This window comes from Larus michahellis, chromosome 1 (assembly GCF_964199755.1).
Source record: "Larus michahellis chromosome 1, bLarMic1.1, whole genome shotgun sequence".
Classification (NCBI taxonomy): domain Eukaryota; kingdom Metazoa; phylum Chordata; class Aves; order Charadriiformes; family Laridae; genus Larus; species Larus michahellis.
Window position 1 is genome coordinate 31,821,070 of NC_133896.1, and position 25,489 is coordinate 31,846,558.

Genomic DNA, 25,489 nt, shown 5'->3' on the forward strand with positions numbered 1-25,489 from the left:
AACATCTGTCTGTCTTAGAGAGGGAAGGATGCTTAGGGTAGATGTAGTACATTCACAACTGGTCGTCTAAGGTCCTGCCGTGATTTCTCGCTCCTTTTTGTAAGGAGGCACTCTAAATTTGTAGTGTACAAACACAATGGCAACTCTCATAAACATCATGAAGCTACGTGCTAGGTAGAGTTGCCTTTTCCATATGCCCGGTGAATCATTTCCCAGGAAGCCCTACTTTAGGCTTTGACTTCTTCCCATAGACCACATGGAAAATTTGGTAAGGCATCCCCCCATTTCCACAAGCGTTGCTTTCCAGCAGTACTGCTTTGAGATACATTATTCTTTCTGAGCAAATCTGAATTGGGAATTGAAGCTGTGGAACCCTAGGGAATAATGCCTGAAGGGAAGTTAAAGGTGAGACTAAAAACCAGGCTGGTTTCAGAGATGTAAGAACAGGAGATCAAAAATTAGTTTCTTCCCAATGGTGCAGTAGTCTCTACATGTCCTTACAGACACAATTAAAATAACATTTGATTAAAATGAATACAACAAAGCACAGTTTTAAGTGGTACTAAGTCTCTGGATAAATTGAAAAACCAGCAAAATTTAATTTTATATTAAAGATTAAAGAGTACTTTCTGGTCTTAGTTATATTATGGTTTCTCTGGTGTATAAGCAGTAAGGCAATTTAATGTAAAATTAAAAATCCTTGGACAACAGCATCTCTTGCAATTCAAATTAGCATGGCTGAGAAAATCATTTTAGCCTTTAATGTTGATTTATAGTAATTTTGCATTCTTTACATGTTGAAATCCAGAACAGTATTATGCTAATAAGGCTGCATCACCTGCAGGTGTTGCTTGAGAGTCGGGTGAGTAGTCCTTTGTATTTTCTTTGAAGGATCAATACTCCAAGATGCGCAAAGGAGAGGGGTCTGACTGACAAACTGCCTTGATACACTGTTATTCTAACTATGACTGGATTGACTGAAAATTGCCTCAAAGAGTAAGATAATTTATAAAAAACTACAAAGCATAGCCAAGTGTTTGAAGTAATCAAAGCTAATTAGGAATATTATTTATTTTCAGTTTTTAAATGTCTTGCCTTCCTTTTCATAGTTTCTTGAAGTTTTTCCTTCTGAAATGTTCATATTTTGTACTGCATTTGCATGAAAAATACGCATTAGATGTTACAACTATGCAAAAATTAGAACTGGCAGAATTTACTGAAATAATTTCTAATAATTGTGCTGCGAGAAATTACTGTTGAGTGTATCCATATTATTGGAGAGGAATTTGTTTTTCATTTTTTGTGCATGCCTAAAAATTTAGCAAATAACTTGGCTTAGGAAAAAAATGGTTGTTTGGAAAGAAAATGGATGCATAATTATAAAATAGTGTCTTTTCTGAGAATAAGAGTTCAGTTGTGGGGTGAAATCATGCTGCCTTGTTTCTGTGCCTAGATGTACTGTCATAAAAAGTAGATGTTTCTTTGGATGCCTCATTGTGTGATACAAATATTATATATGTATATATGTTAATAAGCTATTTTAATTTTTGAATGATTAAATGTAGTCATTCTCTAGTGTGGATAAAATAATATGCTTATCAGTCTGCTAGTACACACATACAATCTGGATTACAAGTTATGTAGTGAAGTGCTTTTGCAGTACTACCAGCAGAATTTCAAGAAGTTTTTTGGTAGTTATTTTAGAATTTTGTAATATGTTTTCCTCTTACAATGCTATTTTTTTCCTTTACCTTGGAGAATCTTTCTTTAATTCAGTATTTAGTATCAATTTTTTGGGAGGATATCATATGTGCTTAGAATAGTATTCATATAACGAGAAAACAGGCCATTTGAAAGAGTACATTGAATGGAAAAAAATTTTTTCTCATCCATTTGTGCAATTGTGCAGAACTGCACTGAGCTTAATTTAAGCAGAAAAAAAAATTACTATTCCTGCAATGTATGCTGTTTGCATTTGAGATCTTGATTTAAAGGATAAATTAGTTGTAACAAGCCAAAGAAAACAGTAGTAAACATGGCAGTATGAAAGAAACTTCTTTTATCTCCTCGGTGGTAATGTGAATGTGAAATGCAAATGAAGCTGTGAACAATGTAAATTTCTACATCAAAGTGTAATGTTTACCTACATAATAGATATGAAGTCCTGGGTAAGATTTTTTTGTTTCATTAATGAATAGCGTACACATACAAAAAAAATGCAGGGAAAGCTACTTCCCAGTTAGGGAACAAACTGGATTAACTTCTTGATGAATAAATGAGCTTCTTTTGCCCTAAAGGTTTGAATTAATGATTTGTATAGAAAAGCTCACTCAGGCTCTAGTTATTGGCTTTTTGTCCTATTGCTGCTTTCTTAAATTGCACCTAATATTATGGTATTTCAGTGGTGTTAAGTGACTTTTCTGATTCTCTTAAAGGGAAAATTGAAAATATTCTTAACGTATAAAATATATTTCAAATGAAAGGGCAACAGCATGGGAATGTAGGTTAGCACATCTCATTTAGAAGGTTTCAGTTTGATAATGGTGTTTTAAAACTCTATTAGAAGTGCAAGATTTATTGTGAGAATTAAGCTGCAGGGTTTTATTTTTGATACATTAAAATAAAAAATACATTCAATTAAAAAGCCATATTAATCCTTTAACATCATAATAGCAGAGAATTTTTCCACATTTACATAAATGTGAAATGCATAAAAATAAGCCCTTCATTTATATTTTTGAATTGCCTTTTTTTTTTGGTCTTTGATAATGCAGATACAAGGAAATGGTTGGGGAACAGAGATTTAACAGAATCAGCTGCAATAAAGATTACAGAACAAATCTTAAGAGTTTTAATCAAGCCAAGTTCAGATGAAGCCAGTGGCAGATTTGGTTGAAATCAGCAAAATGAGGGATTAATTCTAAAAATATGAATTTTACTACATGGTACCTGTTATTTGAAGTTGTCCCACTAAAGTATCTATTTGTGTATTTAGGCAGGTGAGGTTTAACAGTCAATGGCTGTGAAACTGCTTAAAATTGCATAGTTTGTTTAAAACAAGAAGCGAAATATAGTAATAAATGGAATGAATGTGGTAGTAGTGGATAACAGTGGACACCAAGGGGAAGTAAGAACAGGTGAAATGCCCGTTCATCCAACGTGTCATCTTTGCTTCTGGCAGTTTCATCCAAGAGGCTTTTCTTGCGCTGAACTAAAAATGCTCATTTTTTATGTCCGGCTAGCAATAGAATTGACTAAAGCAAGAGCTGTGTGAGGAGGAGGAGGAGGATACCCGTGATTTGTGCTTCAGAGTGAGAGGTTGGGGTGGTGACAGTCACCAGGGGTCTGTGCTCTAATCTGTCTCAAAGCTTCAGACTTGCTGGAGTTTGCCTTATGGTGGATCTGCAGTGGATCCACAATGGGCCTGAAGCTTTTGGGCCTTAGTGCTTTTGAAGATTCCCTAATTACTGCAACATGGTTTGCTCACCTTTCCCTTGTTTTTTCCTGTGAAATATCTGAAATGCTCTTGTAGCCCTCGTTTAAAGAAGAAATCTGTGTTGAAATAATCCGTCACTGTAGAAGGGGGCAGAGCTGTAGCAAATACTCATGTGCCAACCACTTAGGCTGTTACAGGTTCTGTTTTTCTTCTTTTTTCCCCCATCACCTTCCAGATTGTGGCTTTCAACACTGCTGGAAAATTATTTTTCTGGTTTCATGTAAATATTATGTTGAATACTTTCAATTTCTTTACATCTGACTTTATATATATAAAATTTTAATGTGTAATTCCAACCTTCATGCTTTTAAATGTGTGCACAGTTTCTTTCCTTTCCCCTCCATCTAACAAAACGTAAAAGGTACTCTGTATCTGGTATCTTCTCATTCCCATCACGGTGTTTTGCTCCAGCAGCCCCACACCTTCACCATCTTCTCTGCCCACCTCCAAGCTCAGAGAAGCTCCTGCCCTGTCCTCTCTCTGGGCCCATCTGCCACCTAATGGAGGACTGACATTATTGCTAATATTTTGAGGCAGAAGATAGCGCATCCAGACCGCTGACAGGGGGAGAAACCTTGGCAGAATTTACTGGTATTGTGGTGGTGAGAGGCCTACACCAGGTCTCCTTTGCTTTCTCAAGTGCCGACCGAGTAAATCAGCTCTTAATGACCATGACAGGCAACGAGGTTGTGTCACTGTACACCGTTGTGCGCGGTGTTGCACAGGCACAGAGCACGTCCTGTCAAGCTTTGCCCTGTGGTGTACTCCCACTTAAAGCTTCCACAACGTCCATAGGAGTCTATATATTCAGGGATTTGGAAGCTCTACAAGTTAATGTTAAAAAAAAAAAAAGAGCACATGCAGCAGGAAAGGAAGGAAACTTGAATGCCAACCTTCCCTGCTTTATTTTATCTATAGAGGTGGCCAGCTGCAGCAGGCAGGTTTTATGAAGGTGACGAAGCATTTTGCATGTTGTTATGAATTATTTGAGAGTGAGGGGGAACAAGAGATGCTCATGCAGAGAAGTGATAGAGTCAGAAAAATCTTAAAATTGGCAAGTTCTTCCTGACCACCGTTAGGGCGCTAGTCATCCCTGCACATATGATCCTCCGTGGCACAGCTGAGCATGGTGACCTGGTTATCAGATGTAGCACAACACCGGTGAGATCTGCAAACAAATTTTAAGGGGTTGGTTCTTATGCTTAAGTCTCACATCACTCCGTTAGGAGCAGCGGCAGCATGAATTCGTGTTACTTAAAGTAGGAACGGACCTGATTTGCACGGCTGTAACCATTGTGAACATTGTCAGCACTTTTAGAGAGAAAGGCAGGGGTATTTCTAAAGTGCGGAAGTGTTTGTATCTGAGTTCCCGGTTCACTTCAGTTGTTAATGGTGGGCAGAGATGCCAAGCTAATAGATGTAATTCTAAATCCTTCAACAGAATTAATTACAATTAAAACAGCAACCATGCTAACTTTTGCCTGTTAAATAAATGTTACACATAGGTGGCCAGTCCCCAACCCCCATCTCCAAAAAAAATCTACCCAAGGCAGCTAGCTGGAGTTTGTACAGTTTGTTCCCTCAGCACTGTTTACCCTCCTTTGTTCATGTACTTGTTAGGGTTTTATATCTGACAGAATGCCTTAGTCCTCAGTTCTGGCACTGTCCCTATTCTGAGTGACCTCCTCCCTAGCATAACTATTCTGGCATTTCATGCTAATATTAGTGGTTTCTGCTCTACTTCCCAAAGGGAGGAGTTTCCCTGTCTTTGAATCAGATTCTGCTCTTTTGCACAGTATGCTTTTCACAATAATATCTCTAGGATTGCAGGAATACTTCTGGACAGATAGTGCTTTTGGGGTTAGCTGTAGGGATATAAAGAAGGAAATTAACAGAATGTATTTCCTTATCTTATGCAAGCTCTCTGAAGCCCTTGCTCTGAATTCTGGTGGGTTAAAAAAAAAAAAATAAGGAAAAAAAAAGGGGGGGGGAGAAATCCATTTCATCATATCTTCTGGGTAAAGAAATTAACATTTCAGGGAGCATTTCAGCTGAGCATCCTTATTGCATTATTTACAAGGAACTAACTGTAGTCATTGAATTGGGAGTCTTCACTCAGGATGATCGTGCATTTTCTTTCTGCCCACTCTACAGTTTTCCTTCTGGTTCTGTTTGCGCAGTACGGTATGGCTGTAAATGCAGTCTGATGATTCATGGATATTTTTCTCAGAAGTACTTTTTTTCTCTATTGGAAAACCTTTCAGAGGGAAAGAGATGGGCTACTTGAAAAGCTTTGTCTTGTTGAAGTTCAGTCTGAATTAGATCTTCTCAAAGTGGACTTAAAGAGTAACTACATCGTTTGCATGCTTCTAAAAATGTCAAAGAATAGCCTGAAGAGCTATCGGTCATGTGGGTACCTGTTTTTAACATGCAGGTGCTGTTAAAATGTGTTTTCTTAATTTCTTTTCTCTCGCTCATTCTGCATGATTTCTAACTCTGAGAAATTTAATAATCAAGCTGAATTCTTTCCTCTCCTTGGTCACCATATTTCGTGTTGTGCTTCAAGCCAAGCTATATCTATTGAAACCTATACAAGTTATGTTTTTATTCCCTCCTGTGTACACCCATAGTGTTCAGCCAATTTGCAAAGTTGTACTCAATTTGAGTATTTCAGCCAAGTCTTTGAAATATAGCAAAGTGTGCATACATGCATAAGAGATGAAGCATATTTGCTTAGGCTGTAATGACTCTAAAGGACTACTGAAATAAATGGTGCTAAGCCATTGTTTTTATGCTATGTTCCATCTTCTGTTGTAAGTGAGGAGGTAAAAATGTGAAAAAGACTGAATCCAGTCAGGAATTTAGGACACCAGGAAGCACCCAAGCGAGACTGAGACATCTTGAGTTTAAATTTGCAATCCAAAAATGCTGTTCAACCGCCGATTTGACTCTGGAAGCATCTAAACTTGCCAGACTTACTAGGTTTACCTCCCTGTTTGAGGGCTGTCCACAGCTTTGCTGTGCCATGTGCGTAATTGCCCCAGCCAAAGCAGCTTATAATTTAATCTGAGCAGGATCTAGAAAGTGCTCCTCTGTTTAAATACTCAGAAGGGCTAAATCCAGTATAGGTCCTCAGGGAATATGTAAGACAACTGAAAAAGGACAGATCAGCCCTGCTTCAGTCTTTTAAAAATCAACTCTAAGTGGCTGCTCTGAGGAGAAGATTCAAGTCGGTGGATCATGACTGAGTTTACAGGCTTACCTGCAGCCCTTAATTCGACATTTGAACTCCGTGCTTAGTTGGCTTTTTTATCCTGCATTTTTGTGCGCTCCTAGGATGCGGCACTTGTGCTTCTAGAGCAGACAGTTGAAATAAGACTTTACTGAGTGGAGTTGTTAAGGACCTATGTCCTTGCTTTTTTAGCTGTCTCCTAGTGCTTATAGTGATTTACCAATGAGCTGCATTTAGCAGCTATAAAATTTTACAGTGTTCAGGGAAGAACAACACAAGAGACTCCCAAAAGAAAAAGGGAAAAATACTTGGTGAGAAAAAAATTTTTTAAGAACTCACAAAACCCCAGAAACAAGCAAACAAGACAAGATCCAGATTGCCTGTGCCTTATCAATGTGGAAAAGATGAAAGCTAACCTGCAACCCAGGAAGTTTCCTCCTGTCTCCTATTCAATGGGGGAGTGTCTGCTGGAGGGAGGGTGTCTTACAGAATTACCCAAACAGGCACGTCTTCATTTATACCCCCACCTGTCCTAATAAAACACTGTTAAAGGACTGATCCGGTGTTGACTGTGCTTAGGTAGACCCTGAGCATTCATGCCTTTGTAGGACCCTGCTCCGTCCTGGCTGGGCTGGAGGAGTCAACCTGGTGCACGGCTGCATCAGCTGGGTGGGTGTCAGATGACCCAGTACAAGGGCAGTTCAGCAGCGATGCAGAATGGGTGGATAATGATGCTGTTTTAAGTGCGAGTTCAGTGGTTGATACTGAAGTTAGACTGGACACAATTGACTCTCATTGTGCCGGGGCTGTGCAGATGCGCAATCAGTACTGATGCTTGTGTGAAAGAGCTTCTGTTCTCATGGCAGATGTGTTGGCCATTGCCATGGAGGAGACAAGCAGAGAAATATTTGGTTTATTTTTATAGGACCAAGTCTTAAGAACAGAAACAGGATTAGCACTGTTTCGTGAGCTACTTCACAGTCATTTTCTTCTCTTGCTGTTGGTTTATTATTGCAAGTAAGATGATGAATTGGAAGAAAAAGTATGTTGCATCGTGTTAGGATGGAGCGATTTTTAGTCACAGTAACCATTAATAGATATTAAATAATACGTGTTGAAGATACATATTTTTAGCCAGCAGGTCTAGATGCGATGGGTCTACCTGTGAGTTCTAGAGGAGCCGGTGGGGGAGATTTCTGGTTCACAAGTTTTCATTTTTAATGCATTCCTTAAGACTGGAAGAAAGCTGGTGTTCTGCCCAGATTCACAGTAGACAAGCAGATTGAGCAGGGTAAATATAGCCTGATATAAATCACAGTGAACATATGGAAAAAGCTGATTGGGGATTCAGCTGATAGGGAATTAAAGGCCATGAGTAAAATTAATTCTACTCAACATAGTTTTATGGAAAGTAGGGCTTGTAAAACAAAAATGATTGACAAAAACTTGATTTTAATCTTTTAATATTTGATAAAATTACAAGATTGATAATATAATGCTGTCGATGTAGTAGACTTTGAAAAGCATTTCACTTACTACCATGTGAAACCAATTAATAAAAACATAAAATGAACTATATAATGAAACAGACCAGACGTGAATGAATAACAAACCAGCTAGCAGGTCTTAATATAGGATTGTCAATAAAGAAGCTTCAAGGACTAAGTTTTTTTCCCATAGTGTTCTTGTGTGGAGCAACGTAAAGACCAATGATATTTAACATTTTCTTTGCTGACTTTATTAGCTGTAATTTTACACTTTGAAATTAACAGGTGTTCTGCAGATTGGCAGGACAGCAATAACCCTTGAGACAAGGCAATCATTAAAAGAGGTTGAGATCACTAAGCGAGCCAAATTTTTATTTTTTAATATGGAAAGATGCAAATAATCCATTTAGGAAGAAGGAAGCTAGCAGGCCATGCTTGGAAAATAGAGGAGGAGAGCAGAGAGACTGGAAATTGTGTCTGGGTGGTGGGAAGGGAGGAGACCAGCGTGAATGCTGAAGTACTGTGTTGGAGTCAAAAGAGTAATGCTTTGTGTAGGGAGAGTCCAGGACCGTGACCAGGCTGATGATTTTGTGCTGTATATAGAATTGCTCAGAGTGCGGCAAACAGCTTCGTCATCTGCCTTTGTCAAAAAAGCTTAAAAATGGCTAAAGTACATATAACCATCTAACACTAATAAATACCTGCAGCATCTGAGTTAGTGCTGCGGAGTTCTTTGGTGAATTCAGGAGTTCTGTCTGCATGGTTTGTTCTTGATCCAGTCTTCTCCACATGGATGTCCCCATAGCACATACGTAGCACATATAGCCAAAACCAAAGCAATAAGCTTAAGCTTCATAAGCAGGAGGTCAGAGAAGAGTATTTAGTATTTCCTGATGATTTTAAATGTTGTATCCATAATCAACTGTGACAAATTAATCATTTGGAAGAAAACAGTGTAGTGTTTCCCAGATTTCTAGAGGATTAGAAATCATTCTAATTTGGTGTATTTTGGAAAGTTTTAAAAAGAATTGCTTTTTATGTACACCTGTGTTCAGCCATCCCAGAGCTATGTGTCCTGTGGTAAGTAGATTGAGACCACCTACCTGCAGATAGACCAATAGCTAAAAAAGAAGTGTGAAATTTGAAACCAGTTGTTAAAAAATATTTTAAGTCATCTTGTTGATATTTGCATAGTTAGCACAGTTGTATAAAATACATAAGCCCTGTAAAGATCTGTCATTAAGTGATAAGGGTATTGCAGTTGTCCTCAAAAGCAAGCATTTTGTGCTTTTTATCTGTTAAAAATATAAAATAAAATGTCTGTATTATCAGCACTTTTTAATATACAAGTCATTAAAACAATTTACCTAATTTGAAACTGCTTTTCATGTTTCTGTGGAGCTCTAGATAAGGTTGCTTTGAAAAAATTTCCTTGAAAACTGTTTATTTTTCCTATAGTCTAATTACATCTGTCTTCTGCTCTGAGAAATTAAGCAGAGCAAGTTTTTTGCTCAGTAGTAATTTTCCTCTCACTTGCAGTGTCAAACTTGTTCCCCATTAATTTTATCATGACTATATATGAGAATGCTTTTTTTTTCCCTAATGTGCATGAAATATTCCAGTTGTTCTTTCTTGCAGTTTTATAACCCTTTCACATTTCTAACATTCACCTTGATTTTAATTCACATTCACAGAGACCTTTTTGTCTTAAAATCATGTAGTTCAGTAGAAATGCATGATCAGTTGAAACTCTGTGGAACAATATTATGCTTAGAAAATATATTCTTCTACTTTGCACCAGGCTGAATTTCAGTAAATACACTGTCTTACACCTCTTACATCCTATTACAGAAATATTGCAGTTGCATTTAAAAGGAAATCAAAGATGTCGTGTACTTATGTTGGAGATAGCTAGACGAAAAGCGTCTTCCCTTTGTGAACTGGACCCTTAATTGATTAAACTTGGAAATGTCCATTGAGAGTGTGTCTGTCTGTATTAATGTCACAATTAGGAATTGGCAATACTCTATATTACTATAATATAGTAAAATATACCATACTCTGTGTTCCACAGTCTTGTATACTGCTCAACTGTTCATACTCTCCGTGGCCGTTTTTGACCTGAGACAACCATAATTCTCCCAGACGATGCCTGGACGTGATTCAGGGAACAGCACAGTGCATAGGTAGTGTGGAGACTTCCTTCAGAGGGAAAGCATGTAAACCATGATGTGATGATGTCTTTTCTCAAGTAGCACATGATAGGATGAGAGGAAATGGCCCCAAGTTGTGCTGGGGAAGTTTAGATTGGATATTAGGAAAAAATTTTTCACCGAAAGGATTGTCAAGTGTTGGAACAGGCTGTTCAGGGAAGTGGTGGAATCGCCATCCCTGGAGGTATTTAAAAGATGTGTAGATGTGGTGCGGAGGGACATGGTTTAGTGGTGGACTTGGCAGTGTTTACAGTTGGACTTGATGATCTTAAGGGTCTTTTCCAACCTAAATGATTCTATGGTTCATTTGCTCTTAAGCTCTTAAAATCAAGAAGAAGGTCTCTGTCCCGTTTGATTTATAGTGTGAAATGGAGTCTTGGATTCTGCCTCCCAACTGATCCCTTCCATATGCGTGCTGTTTTTGCTAGCTCCTTCAGTGTTTTCAAAGTGTCTGTTTTTGTTGTTTATGACCAAAAGCATCCAGACACGTGAGTCACAGCAGAGAGGTCACTGGCACCAAACTATGTTTTGTGCTGCTGCCACATATTCTACCTCAGGCTCACTGGTGCTTTCATTCTTCCAGTTGTGTCTTTCTGTAACTCATCTGTAAGAATTAATAATACCTTTTTGAAAATATATATATATTTAAAAAAAAAGAAGTGGATGCCTCTCACTTCATCCTTGTTCTTTTGTCATACATAAAAGTCCTCCCTTTGAAATCTGATACTATACTATGTGGTAAATATTATTATACTTTGCTCATGCATTCATATTTACCTTGACCCCTGTTTGCTACACCATAGGTTCAACCTTTAGTCCATGTTTTTACTCACAATCGACATCTCAGCAAGAAGCACAGAAAATATAAGTAATATTTTGTTATGTACAAAAGAGGTATGTACGTATAGAAAATCTTATTTTGTACAAATCAGTGAATGAGCTGTCAAAATATGTATGTTTTTCTATGAAAAGGGTAGGACAAAATGTCTGAGTTACAAGAGATCTTAAATAAATTATCTGGAGGAAAAGGCAATCTGCTGTATAAATATTTCAAGTTCTGAAATTGAAGCATTTACATTGATCTGCACTTAAAGGCCTGGCCTTATTTTGTAGCAGATAATGTTATATCAAAGCAATGTTCAGTTCTACTCAGCAGCTGTTGTATTCATACTAAATTATGTCAGATTTAATCTTGAATATATTCAACAAGAGCACCCAGTTGTGCTGACAAACCTAAAATCATTTTTAGTTAAATATGTTCTATCACAAATCATGCGGGCACGTTGTCTCTCTGAAGAATCACAAAGTCAGTGTGCAAGCTCAGCTTTACAATTCTCGCTGCCTGTTGAATTCCCATATTGTATCTAAACATGCCAGCAGTGGTCTCAATTGGTATCCTACGGGAACATTGCAGTAGCAGAGGTAGGCAATTTGAGGCGTTTTCTCAAGGGTATTACTTTCACAATCATTTTAATTGCACATGCCAGATTCACCACTGGCTGCGTATTCATTTGTACTTGTTCAAAGGGAATGCAATTTAATTTTAAAACACTCTGAAATCACTGCAATACTCATTTTACACAACGAAAGAAGACAATAAAGTGGATAATCAGGTTCTCGGAGTTTCATAAGAAAAACTGAATTTTTGCTTGGCGAAGAAACAATAAAAGTCAAGGTTCACTTGTACAATACTTCATAGTGTCCTGTAAATCCCAGGTCAAACATATTGTACAGAGAGGGCACCTTGTTAATTGCAGTAATGCTGTAATGAGTAGATGACATAAGATTGGGAGAGCAGGACGTGAGAACCTAGTTTAACTGGAGAAGAGTAGACAGCTGTAGTCAATGCAACAAAATCAGCTCTTCTGGAGAGCACTTCATGGCAGGAAATGTGCTGGAGTGCTCTCAGGCACTCTCAAGAGAAGCCTTTCTCCTTCTCCTTACTCATAGGAAACTATAAGTGCCAAAAGTGGTATGGAAAAAACATTTCTCTCCTTCCCCAGCTAAACCCCCAGTGCCTAAGGTGCTCATTTAAAATGTTGTAAAGTTCTGTTCATTTTTCCAAGAAAGTCTGAGTACTTATCATGCCTCCCTGCTGTATGCCTGGGTATTTCGGAGTTAGGCTTGCCACCTTGTCTGCTTTGGCAGTTCCAATTTGTATAAATAATTATGCAAAGGCATTTCTTCTGTAACCTGAAGACTGAGGGAAATTCTTAGCAAGGACTGGTTTAAGTAACTTCAGGAAGCATTTGTAAGGCAGCTGCGTCTTTGCAACTTTAACTCATTGTGGACTTGATAACATTGTGTTTCACATTGGTAGGCATAGCTGAGGCAGTGCTCTTTTCAAGGTAATTTAATGCTGATCACTGTGAACTTTTTGGTCAGTCTGGCATCTGGGAAGTAGTTTCTCAGCTGATGTCCATTTACTGAGAATGCATTGTGTAAGCACCGTTTGGATTTCTAAGGCTGTATTCTTACAGCTCTTTGTAGGTCACTGGTGATGATGATGGGGCTTGCAGGCAGCTAGTTTCTACTCCTTCAACATTCTTCTAAGTTAGAGCTTGGTCCTGAATGCAGTAAAAATAAGGAGGGAGCCAGAATCGTTCTGACATGGTTAATATGATCTCTGGCATTTGCTTGAGGGGGAAAATCTAGCATATTTCAAAGAACAGATATCCCTTAAGTTTCATTTCTGCCACCTCTTCACAAAGGAAAGGAGAAAAGAGTTTAATAGCGTGCTGCCAGTTAATTAAATTTTGGGTGTTCAGGCTAGAAATGACAAAGTATTTTGATGTTATGTATTTTGGGTGAAATAAGAAATCCAGGAATATGAGCCTAGGTTCCTATACAGTACTTAAACTGGCACCTAAGCATGGCAATGCATGAAGTCTTCTGCACTCAATCTACAGCTGTCTATTAGAAACCGTTCCAAAGCGGGGAGCCACTAAGATATCTAACTCAAAGCTACAGGAAGATCCCACAGGTTACTTAGCAAATTTGTGGCCAGACATGTTTTCGTTGGGGTAGGTGCCTAAAATAACTCTTTCCAAGAATAGTGCAGGGTGTTTGAGGGAGACTAGGTGGACATTCAGAGCTTTAACTTCCAAAATCTACTTCAGAGGACTATTATCTTTAGTATATACTGTTTTTTAACTAGCTGGATTGATGCTTTATCCTTCTTAGGAGAGGCATTTTTATTTCCATTCAACAAAGTTATTGGAGTGGTTCACTAGCTTCCTTAGGAAAGTGTTATGATTTAGGTGTCCTAAGAACTTCAGGATCTCTGCTTGGATTTCATTAGAGCACATCGCGTAACTATTATCCATGGATATAATATGTAGACTACTGGTATTTCGTAATATTATTAAGATGTGATCATTCAACTCTACCTGGTATCTATATTGTTATTCTCTTATTTTTATTTACCAGGTTTCTTGTCTATATCTACATAACTATTCCAAGCTACCTAGTCTGATGAAGTTGAACTTCATTCTTCAACTGTGATTTACTCAATACAGCCTAAAATCATGATGAAAAAAAAGATCATATCTGCAAGCAAAGCTTCCTTGGTCCTCTTACTGTGCCAAATGCTTTCTGCACTGGATGTACCTCTTGACTGTAAGTATTAACGTACTAAATAAGCGCAGAATAATGGAAGATTACTCTATATAGGAAAATGAAGATAACTCCAACACGGAGCTAAGCATGGATTGTGTTTAATCACTTGAGTCAGGATGTTGTGATTATGAATATTTACACTAATTTAGTGAAGATTTTCAAAAACTCTGCATATAAAATGACTTACATTGTTCACTTGAGAAGGGTTAGCATAGGATTCTCACAAATACTCACACTTCGGTGTGCCTTTATTAAACACTTGATGAAAATGAAGAAGGGCAGAGAAGCCCAGTTAAATGTTAATTAAGATCATATTGACAATATGCTGAAAACCCCAAGACAGTTCCTACTTGCTGTAAACCATCACCCTGACCTTCATATAAGAGGTTTACAGGAGCTGATATAAGATCTAGTAAAAGATTCATATATCTAAAATTCAGATTCTGGAAGCATCTTACTTTTTGGTCCAGAAGAGTAAGTCAGGCCCTTAGATTTTCTAAACAGTGCTTGAAAACAGTTAAGTACTTAACTTTAAGTTAAAAGCCCGTGTGCCTAGCAGGGAACTCTAGCGGTAACAGTGAGGAAACATCTAGAAGAGGGGAAATCCCAAATCTGAAATTCTTGTCTAATATAAGACTGTGTTAGTGCGGAACCTTGAAGGTAGCACTCCATGCTGAAAAGGAAGCAATGGTAACTACTGCATTTTATAGCCCTAATACTTAATTTTATTAATTTATTCATGCTTCAGGTTGTTATTTTCGTCCTAAGATAAGCATGATCACACTTTCAGAATTCAGTGAACCATGTTGCACCTCACAGTGACTATTCATTTGTTCAACTAATTGCCAGAGAAGAGAACGTTAGGGCTGATGTTAAATTGATGGATTAATACACCAGTAAATTTGCCTATGATTCTAATCTGCATGGCTTTCTTTAACCCCATGTTTTTGATACCTTTCTACCTTCCATAAATGCATGTTTTTCTTTAATAATTATTGACATAAATTGCAACTGCTTTGATGGTTTTTACCCCATGCATATTTACAAGCCTCTCAAACCAATGACCTGTATTTCTGTAACAAGATCAATACATCTGAATCACATCAGACTTTTTGTGCTGTGAATGCCTTTAGAGCAATAAACTGTGGCTTAAAGAGGGCTTTATAAGTTTGATGAATGAATGTCTTTATTTTCTAAACTTGATTTTTCTCCCTAAATATTTTAGCAGGCTAGAAATAGTGTTTTAACCCAATCTTGTAGTTTAGAAACAAATGTAGATTGTGCACCACTCTAATATTTTTTGTATAGAGCAAAACTTTAGGTTAAATTAACCAGAAATGCATCAATAGACAAAAATTAATAGCCCTTTTAGGTGTATCCCATTAACTCTTAATTATCATGTTCCCTACTACATAATGTTTGATAACATTGTTAGGTCTGATAAAGTCACATACTTGAAGTTTTAGCCACAAATCATATTAACCAAAATTACATCTATAATGATGTTATTGCTTTCATAAATAATGGTTAGAATGGGCTCTGGGTGAGCACTACAAAGGGAAAGACTTAGGTTTTCTGTGGGTCTTCCCTACATACCCACCACAGAGAGCTGGTGGTGAGAACATACTTGATTAGTTGAACCTTTTCAGTTTCCTCCAGGTTAGCAATACCTATGCTCATCAGTGCCTCAAGGCTGTAGGTAAGGGCTGACTGATAATGTAGCTGACCAAAAGCAGTTTGCTCTAAAACATTATTGATGAGGAGACATGTATGCAAAATATTTGAAGTAAGCAATAAAGATGTGACATCTAAGATGATTTTTTTTGGTTTAGTTATTTTTCAAACCAAAAGGGATTGCATGTTTGTTGAGTAGAATTAGGTGCTTTCGTCTTTATAAGAGTAATTTTAGCCTGAAGCATTCTCTTTGTTCTTCCGTATGATCGTACGGGTGGATTGATTTTGACTGCAGCATGAGAGCAATGCACTCCATTAATTCTGAGTTGCTGTCACCTCCGTATCAGTGTTTTGTGTCCTTGCAGGCCAAAATCACATACCATGGTTGGCTTAAAAAGCCAACACTTCAGAAAAGTTTCTCGTACCATTAACTTTGAGATAAATGTAATAATATCTGACACAATGGAAATGGTAGCTGGAATTTCAGGCATCACTGCATGGCTTACAGTGCTACATGTTTTAAATATTTTCTTTTTAATGCTGACCAATGTACTTGTCAGAGATACATATCTTCCCTCTCAAAAATTCTAATTTTCTTTTTACTAACAAATGTTTCTCTTTAATCTTCATTTGTCCATTCAACTGCTGATTCTGATGGGGGAATAAAAGCAAAACTTCTAGAAGAATGTAAGTTCCTGTCCACAAAAATTAGGCTGTGTGCTGCTGAAAATTAATACTGATTATGTTGCTAATTGAATTTGCAGTCCAAAAACGTGTGATTATGACATTTTGTTGATAATTTGGTTTGCTGTAGCTAGATGTTTTGTGCATGCAGTGTTCAGAAAATATTACTGTATCTAAATCGCTGTTCTGATACTTTGAACAAATTAATTGTGTGATTTTGGATTTTGTGCTACCTGAACGTTAAAATCCTTACTCAATATCGGCATGAGCAATGTTTTACTACTACTTTCAGGAGTAAATATATTTGATTAAAAAAAAACCAAAACCATTGGTATATATGTACTTATATACTATTTTACATGTGTGAGTTGGAGATACTTCTGTGTCCATAAAAACCAGTAGATAGTTATTTAAGTAGACTTAATTTTTAGTGGGATCTCCTAACTCAGCTGTAGCGTCATGGTTAATTTAATAAGTTTTAAGTGCAGTGCAAAACACAGGAGTGGAGACTTCAGGTTTTTGATGTGCATCAGATGGAATATCCCGTATGTTGGGCAGTGTCCCTTTTCAGAGTGTGCTTGCATTTCCCAAGTATGCCTCTGACATGTAGTGACCCCGAGAACTGCCTCTGAGAGGGAAATGAGCTGTCTTCAAAGTGTCACTCTAAAGAAATACACAAAAAGTCATTATCATGGAAAAATGTCGCCTTCCTCTTTTAAACACTCTTCTCTCTGCGGTGAGGGAGGGGAGAAAACCCAGCTCTGTATGGCCTGTTCTGTTCTGCTTAGCTGCTATATCTTATTATGATTCCATGATCTGGTCTTTTTTCCTGGCTATTTCTTGTGGGTAAGGCTTTACAGATGGCTATGTCTTTCTGTGCAAGAGAACTTCATGTAGGGAAGACTTAAAATAAAAGTCCCAGTTTTATAATTTTAACTGGCTGGAGTGAGGCATGAAAACACAGCTAACTAATGATTGAAATATTTTGCTAAAGTGGCTAGAAATGACACCGAAGTACTAGCAAAGAAAATTGCTGGACAGACAATTTACATTTAGAAAGGGACGTTCCTCAGCGTGTTATTAAACTGGTTCCTTTAGGTGACACTAAACTATAAACAGATGAGCAATGTTAAGGAAGACACCTTTCTCACTATCTTAATATCATAAACAGGATTTTTAAATGCAAAAATGGGCATAGATAATAGTAATTCTATTATTATTATTTACTTTAAATAGGTAGGCACCAACTACTTAAATTCTGGTTTGTGCTACTCATTCTAGAGCACCTGACAAATCATAAAAGTTAAGTGTTTGTTTCTTCCGGGGAGATTCACAAGATTGACTGACTGTATTTTTGTTGGTTTTAAGGAGAATCAGTACTAGACTCTTCCTACATGTTTACTCTATTTGGAAACTAATTACTATTTTTGTCAGTTTTTACGGTCTTTTGCTTCTAACACATTTTTTACTCCTGAAAAGTAGCTCCTAAAAGCATGCTTTGTAGATTAATTCAGTATGTTGAGCACAATAAATGCGTGAAAAGTCTATACCCGTAGAGAGACTGGAAGTACATAAGATGTTTAAAAATACAAATCAATGTATTTTCTTTCCTTCTGTGTGGTGAAAAACATTTTGTGTGGGTCTGTGTCTCACAACCGTTCGTTCAGGGTATGTTGGACTTAAAATTCAAGTGTCCTTTGGTTTTGTGAAAATGCATTGAAATCAAATGTATAGAAATGATATTCATTAAACTTTTCGGCCAAGATCTTCATCCACTGTAAATCAGCATAGCTCGGTTGGAAGTTAGTATAGCTACACTGATTTACAAGAATAGAGGGCTTCATCCTCCTAATACAAAGGATACTTTAATCTCTCTCTTCTCACAATGATTTGATTGCTAATTGCAGTTCTGCTTTCTCTGCTTGCAAAACTGTCTCACTGATGCTTTGAAAATATTGTTAAATTACTCTCTGTTTCTTATATTCCATAATGAAGTGTCGCAACCTCCTACGATAACTCAGCAATCTCCAAAAGATTACATTGTTGACCCTCGAGAGAATATTGTAATACAGTGTGAAGCAAAAGGAAAGCCACCTCCTAGGTTAGTAGCATTTTGTTTTGCTTTTGTTGGCCTAACAACATAGGAAAACTAGGAGAAAATAATGTAACTTTTGTAAACTAACAAGTTATATGCATATGTGTGTGCTTGCACACATAGAAATATGCACGCACTCCTGCCTGTGTAATTTAAACAGCTACGATAGTGGGATAAATTTGACTCTTCTTATCCTTGGCATTTAAACTTCTCTATAGTCATCAAGTAACTGTAGCATATTTTTTCTTCTCAAAGCTCTAACAATAAAATACTACTCAATTATTACAGGACCAGATAGGCAAATGCCCATGGAAAGCACTTAACGTATGCCATAATATGAACCGGAGCGCATTCCAGATGTAGTCATAGTATCTAAGAAGAATGGATATTGAATAAATTCAGAGCAACACTAATAAATTCAAATGTTTTGTAAATCATTCCATTTTATGGTTTGTCTTGAAATACATAAGCATTTTGTTGGAAGTTCTGTAATGTATATCAGTTTTAATGATCGGTAGCCTTGATTTACCAAATGTAGTTAATAGCCTTAAGTTCTGGTTTTGGCAGAAATGGTAACACTGTGTATAGGTCAGATTCCTGATCATCTTCCATTTTAAGGCCCTGTTTAATTATCTTGAAATATTTGAAAACTACTAATTTCAAGATGCTGAATGACCTGCAGTGGAAACGGCAGTGATGCATTCTGGCGTTGCTAGTAACTGCTTCTGATTTCAGAGACTATAGAGAGAAATGCGCATCTCTGTTCTAGTAGTGTTATGCTACAACTAACTGCAAGGTCAGTCTATAATTGCTCATTCAGACACACACAGAGCTCATTAAATGTACTTCTTCTGAATAATTAGGGGTTTTTCTACATTATTCCTTCTGGTTGCCTTGGGATCGTGGTCATTATCATGCTGAGCAGCAGAATGGAGAAGATGGAGATTATCTGTGATACTGTCACTGTTTCTAGTGTTCTGTTAATGGTAGGAGTGCCAGAAAGCTGCCGTGATTACCAGTGTTTTAATTTAGCAGGCACATGCCGTTCTCGAGAGTCTGGGTGTTGACCTGGAGGATCAGATGATTATTGTGCACTTTGGGACAACTGTACTGCTTCTGCAGATGTTTCTCTTGAAGGCCTTTGTTGGGTTGGATTTACCTGAGAGACCAGGAGCCCTGTCCATGAGACCAATGTATCTGAGTCATGTACCAGGGCTCTGCTGTATGGCCTCCACCTTTCCCATCAAACCACTGTCTCATTTTGTTCCGCTGCTATGGAAAAAGTGACAGCATTTAAGTGCAGAATTTTCTAATGAGTTTTATAAGCTTGTGCTTAGTTTTGCTTGTTTTTAAAGATACGACGTCCAAATAATTTATTTCAATCATTAGTCTGGTCCATCAGTCTTGATGACCTGCAAATGCATATCGGAACTTGAGCTACTTCAAAGCTCTGAAGTTGAAGATGAACTTTCTCAACCCAGAGTGTGAACTGTTTGTTAAAACAGTGTAACTTTTTATTGGTGAGAGCAGCTAGCATAAAGTTTTATGGATGCACTGCTACCTGTAGCTTGAGCAGCAAAGATCCTGACTTTAGTGTATCTCAAATTCAGGGTTTTGTACCACATTTGTCACCTCTCATTTGAAGCTACATTACAGTTCCCCATATCCTTCAGTGTTATTGGTAGCAGAGGATTACAGGAACCCCATGTTCTCCAGCTTCACCCACAAGGTCGTTAAGAAAGAGGTTCACTCTCAGTTCACCATGCACACTAGTCCTCCCAAAACCACTGCAGTGAGGTGGAGCGCTGCTGGTTGGATCCACTTCTTCTGTTCTCCCACACCAAAAAGTGCAAGTAGCGCATCCAGTCTTGCCTGCAGAAGGTCAGCACACAATTGACCCCTACTTGACTGCAGAAGGTCAGCTCTCAATTGTGGTCACTCCAAATTTGAGCTTTCCTAGTACTGAGTATGATTATACTTTGAGGAAGCATTCTAAACAGTAAGTATACATGGTGTTTGTGCTTAAGATTATGAAGCTGGAATGTAACAAGTAGGAAAGCTGCTGTTCACAACATTTGAACCTGTGAGTCCTCAGCGCTTCACAGGCAATGGTCTAGCTCTCTGTAACTATATCTTGGCCATTAACAAAGCATAAGAAATTAGTGTTTACGTCAGTATAAGTGGCAGACTGTGAATCTGCTTTTTTACTTATTTTTAATGAGTTCTAATAGTCTTGGGTTTTAGTGACTACTTTTCAAAACATCTCTTGCTTTGAGTAACACCAGTGCTAATTTACCCAACTAATTATGGGCTATCAGTCTGCAAAATTTCATTTAAAGAATCATGGTTGTTTGCGTTAAAGTAGTGAAAAGAGATCAAACTCACCACACAGTCTTTAATTCACTTGCATAACTTTAAAATGGCCAAACCAATTAAAATATATGGTCTCCTGCTGGGACCTGAGATGACACATTTCAGCCCAGAGCAAGTTTTTAAAGGCAGGTTTATAAACCCTTTCAACAATAGGTTTTATAATGGAAACGCTAATGCAGCTTTAGCAATATCAGTTCTCACAGATGTTACTGTATCATTTTCAGTAGAAAGAAAATAATTTCTTTTCCATGTATGATTAACTTCAGAATCATTTAATGTAATTTTTTTTTTAAATATTCACTTCGAAACGGCTCCTGTTAACAAGTTCAGCCAAGCCTTTTATCTTAAAGTATTGCCAGATTTCTTATATTAAAAGGTGCTCTATTACTTTATTAGTTAATTTAGTTTGGGAACGAGTGTTACTTATCTGCTAAAGAAAAAAATACCATGTATCATTGAAAATTACTTTTTTCTTTTTTTTTTCCTCCATACAATCTACAAAAGGCAACTGAAGAAGAAACTTTTCTTTTTGTTTTTATTACTTTAGCTTCTCCTGGACGCGCAATGGAACTCATTTTGATATAGATAAAGATGCACAGGTAACAATGAAACCAAATTCAGGGACCCTTGTCATAAATATTATGAATGGTGGGAAGGCAGAAGCATATGAAGGTGTATACCAGTGTACAGCAAGGAATGAACGAGGAGCAGCCATTTCCAACAATATTGTTATAAGGCCATCTAGTAAGTGAAGCTCTTAATGCTCATAAAATGTGAAACACTTGAGTTTGCGTATTTTCTTATGAATGTTTTGCTTTTTTTTTGCCTGTCTTAAAAATTTACTCATCAAAGTGATCATGTTAGGAGGTATTGTATAGTGTCTGATCTTCAGATTTAAGTGTTGCATGTTCTCTCCAGTATTCCTTAGAAAATTTATTAACGAAAATGCTTTTCTGATTTTTTTTTGGTACATCTCAATGATGTATCATGTTTAAAATTGAGTTGTATATATGACGCTACAATTAGAATAAAATGTTTAAGTCCTTAACGCGCATCATTGTTGGGGACAATTTTTACTCTCTTTCTAATGCAGGTATTCTGTAGTTTTTATAAAAGAGTTAATACAGAACAGATTGGGACCAAAAAGAAGATAAAGCTAAAAAATTTTGATTAACGGTAGACTGTTTATATGGCTATTTATGTGATTTTTATCTCAGATCAGTTTTTCAAGCTTCTCAGTTTAAAATGTTCTGTCATCACAAGTTGTAATAAAACTGTGTGTGTGTAATACTGTTAGAGGAAGGTCTGCCTTTTTTTCTAATTTAGTGCGTCACTTTTTTTTTTTTGCATTATCTTAGTTAAAACTTTCCAAAGTACTGTTATAGAACCTTTAGTGAGGAGACAAAATAGTTTGAATCAATTGATTACACTTTCAGCAAATCATTGCTGTAAAAATAGTTTTAAAGAAAACCTACTTTTCTCCCAAGAAAACATAAAAAGCAACAAAAATTAAATCTGTAGTAAACATGATAGGAACTAACATTCTGATGCATGTATTTCTTCTGTTTTTCTGGAATATTATGTGCACTTCTTCCTTAAATTCTAGAATTTTTGTTAATCCATAATTTATATGTGTGTTAAAATTACTTTCTATAGGATCCCCTTTGTGGACAAAAGAAAAACTAGAACCAAATCAGGTTCGAGAAGGTGATTCACTAGTACTACACTGCAGACCTCCTGTTGGCTTACCACCACCTATAATATTTTGGATGGATAACGGTGAGTTTGTTTTTTATGCAGAATCAGTTTTCTTTTTGCCGTTTTCCTACATAGTTGACCGCTGCTTACCAAGACCACAGATGGTGGAGTTTCCCTCTGTGTTAAAATTCAAAGAATTTCCATTTCTGTAGAAACAAAAGAAAAAGCAGACATGCAGCCCAAAAGCACGAAGGCAAAAGCAGCTGGAGATCTTAATGTAAGTTCTAGATTAACACACTGGGGAAGAATGGGAAGGCAAGGGAGCTAGAGAGGAAACTTAAAAAGGTCTATATATTTACAAATCCACAAACAGTGTAATCAAACGAGCGTTATGTCTGCAGATCATAATAATGGAGTGTGTATTATAACTGAGTTAAATGCTTTCTTGTTTTCCCTTAGCTTTCCAAAGGCTGCCTCAAAGTGAAAGAGTTTCCCAAGGTCTAAATGGAGACCTTTATTTTTCTAATGTACAACCAGAAGATACCCGGGAGGACTATATCTGCTATGCAAGATTTAATCATACGCAAACTATACAGCAGAAGCAGCCCATTTCTGTAAAAGTCTTTTCAAGTAGGTATTGTATTACCTAATTACATACTTACCTAGTATTTATCCAGAATTCTCAAGTTATTTGCCAAGGTTAAGTAGACTTACACTAGGGAATTTTGTCATTTTAATTCTGAATAAGAAATGGCAGTACTGTACAAACTTAAAATGTCATCTCCAGTATTTCTGACATATAATTCACTTTAAAAGCTGTCATTTTTTCCCCCTTTATCAGGCTTTGTCTTTTGAAAAAACTGTGAAGATTTGAAATATTGAAAAAATACAGTGTAAAAAATAAGTTTTCAAATGGTTATCACATCCAAGAAGATTGAGTTATTATGATTATTGTAACTGTTGAAACAAATTAATCAATCATTTGATTAACTCACCGCGGCCATATCATCACCTTTTGATTCCCAGTACTTTGATTTATCCCTCTTGTATGTGTTCTTCATGATATTCTGTTTATTTCAGTGGATTCATTGAATGACACTATAGCTGCTAATTTGAGTGACACTGATATTTATGGTGGTGAGTTACACTGGTCCCCACTGATACTCCCTGTTGCACAGTAGCATTTAGTTAACTAACTTCACCTCCACGGCTACTTAACCTTTTGCTCTCTTTTCAGTTTCTAATAAAGGTATCTATTAGTGCTGGTGATAATACATGCTTTAAAAACAACTGCACAGTGTGATCCTTTCAAATATTTCATGTTTCAATGTTGTTGTAACATATGGCTCATAAAAAATACAGACTCCTAAAATAAATGAGTCCTTTCACACTGGGGCAGATTTTAAAAATCATCTGTTTGATTTCTTCTATACTGTGTTGATGGTTTATCGTTTTCCTCCAATTTAACTGGTGGTTTGATGTGTTCATTATCACTAGGACTACTCAGTATCACATGCTGCATAATAAGTAACAACAATTAAGCATTTAACAGATGCACATTTAATAGTTTCTTCAATGTACCATTCATTTTTAACATATTTAATAAGTGTAAAACTGGAATTAATTAAAATCTAAACACTTTAATACTATCTGTATAAATAACTTTGTAGGGGAAAGATGAGTTTTGTTTGTCTGGTGCTTAAGCTGGTCTTTACATTAATCTGTGTTGAGTGGTCTTTTGTATATTGTGAATTAATCCTCCTGAACAGGTATATGTGTATTTAGCGAGGATGACTTTGGAGCAACGCTGATACTGTAACACTTGAGGTTCTAGACTCTCCACTTGATATTGTGTGAGATAGAAAATACACGGTATTTCTTATATTTTTGTCTTTTTCCTCATCAAATGAGGCTTTGTACATATTAAACCATAATTTATGGGAATCTAAAATAAAACAAGAGCACGGAATATTTTAATTCTCTGCATAAAAACAAGATGACATTCAGAAACAAACGAGAAGTATGTATGTGAACACAGAAGGATGTGTTAGCTACAGTTAGTGAGGAAAACACCATTTGGTTGGCTAACGACTCAAAAATAGCAGAGGTAATTCTTCCGAATTTTCATAGTCTTGCAAAATGAGTCAGCAGTCCTTAGCAGTGCCGAAACTCGGTAGATTAGTTATTGCCTGTGACTATCAGCTGCGTTCTTTACTCTAGACCGCCCTTTTTTCTCAACTTCCGTGTACTAGTTTTTTAAGGAATTCATAGCACATATTGTGTTAAAATTAAATGTTCTATTTATGTTAATCTATCAGTAAATCCTGTACCCTAATAAAAATGAGTTTATTATGTTTCTGCTCACATTTTTAAAAAATACAATAATTTACTGTACTGATTTCAGACTGCTACTGCACTTTAGAGCAATTCAATCCTATATTTTAAAATTGCTATAAGAGAACATTAGGGTATTTACAGAAAGGACTCTATTATTACAGAAAGCACTCATTCTGACTTCCATGAAGGCACATGAAATACCGTAATACTTCAAAAGCCAACAGAGTATAATGTCAGAAATGGGTCTTACGCTTAGAGCTGTCTGTTTACTGTGGTTATTTCTTGTGGGTTAATCAATGGTTCTTTATTGCCAGACTGGGAAACAGCTTGAATTAAAGTTAAATATATAGTAAGAGAAGAATACAAGGCTTAACTTCTGAAAAGACGCCTCACGTTGTCTAGAAAATATTGAACAAAGCACATTGCGAAGTGGAGAGTGCCTTTTATCCCCTTGGTTTATATTTCTGAATACAATAACTTTGTTTTATTTGTGTTTTGGTGGAAGCCCAGAAATTTTTGGTAACTTTCAGTCTTGCAGTATGACTCACGTAAGTGACCTCTTACTCCCCATAAGAGTTCTGC

General features: G+C 36.8%; 1 protein-coding gene across 44 annotated transcripts in view; it reads left to right on the forward strand.

Moving 5' to 3' along the window:
• Nucleotides 1-25,489, forward strand: part of NRCAM (neuronal cell adhesion molecule) — a 164,151-nt gene that overhangs the window by 81,312 nt on the left and 57,350 nt on the right. For 21 of the 44 annotated variants that reach the window (XM_074561127.1, XM_074560949.1, XM_074561045.1 and 18 more), the window contains 7 exons: nt 13,858-14,046; nt 16,390-16,407; nt 18,400-18,505; nt 21,420-21,616; nt 22,529-22,651; nt 23,030-23,200; nt 23,651-23,707. In XM_074561127.1, coding sequence (XP_074417228.1) covers nt 13,956-14,046; nt 16,390-16,407; nt 18,400-18,505; nt 21,420-21,616; nt 22,529-22,651; nt 23,030-23,200; nt 23,651-23,707 — 763 coding nt within the window. In that variant the 5' untranslated portion in view covers nt 13,858-13,955. Of the gene's footprint in view, nt 1-11,231; nt 11,323-13,857; nt 14,047-16,389; nt 16,408-18,399; nt 18,506-21,419; nt 21,617-22,528; nt 22,652-23,029; nt 23,201-23,650; nt 23,708-25,489 lie in introns of those variants that run through there. The other 23 variants (XM_074561215.1, XM_074560810.1, XM_074560451.1 and 20 more) reach the window with 8 other exon arrangements.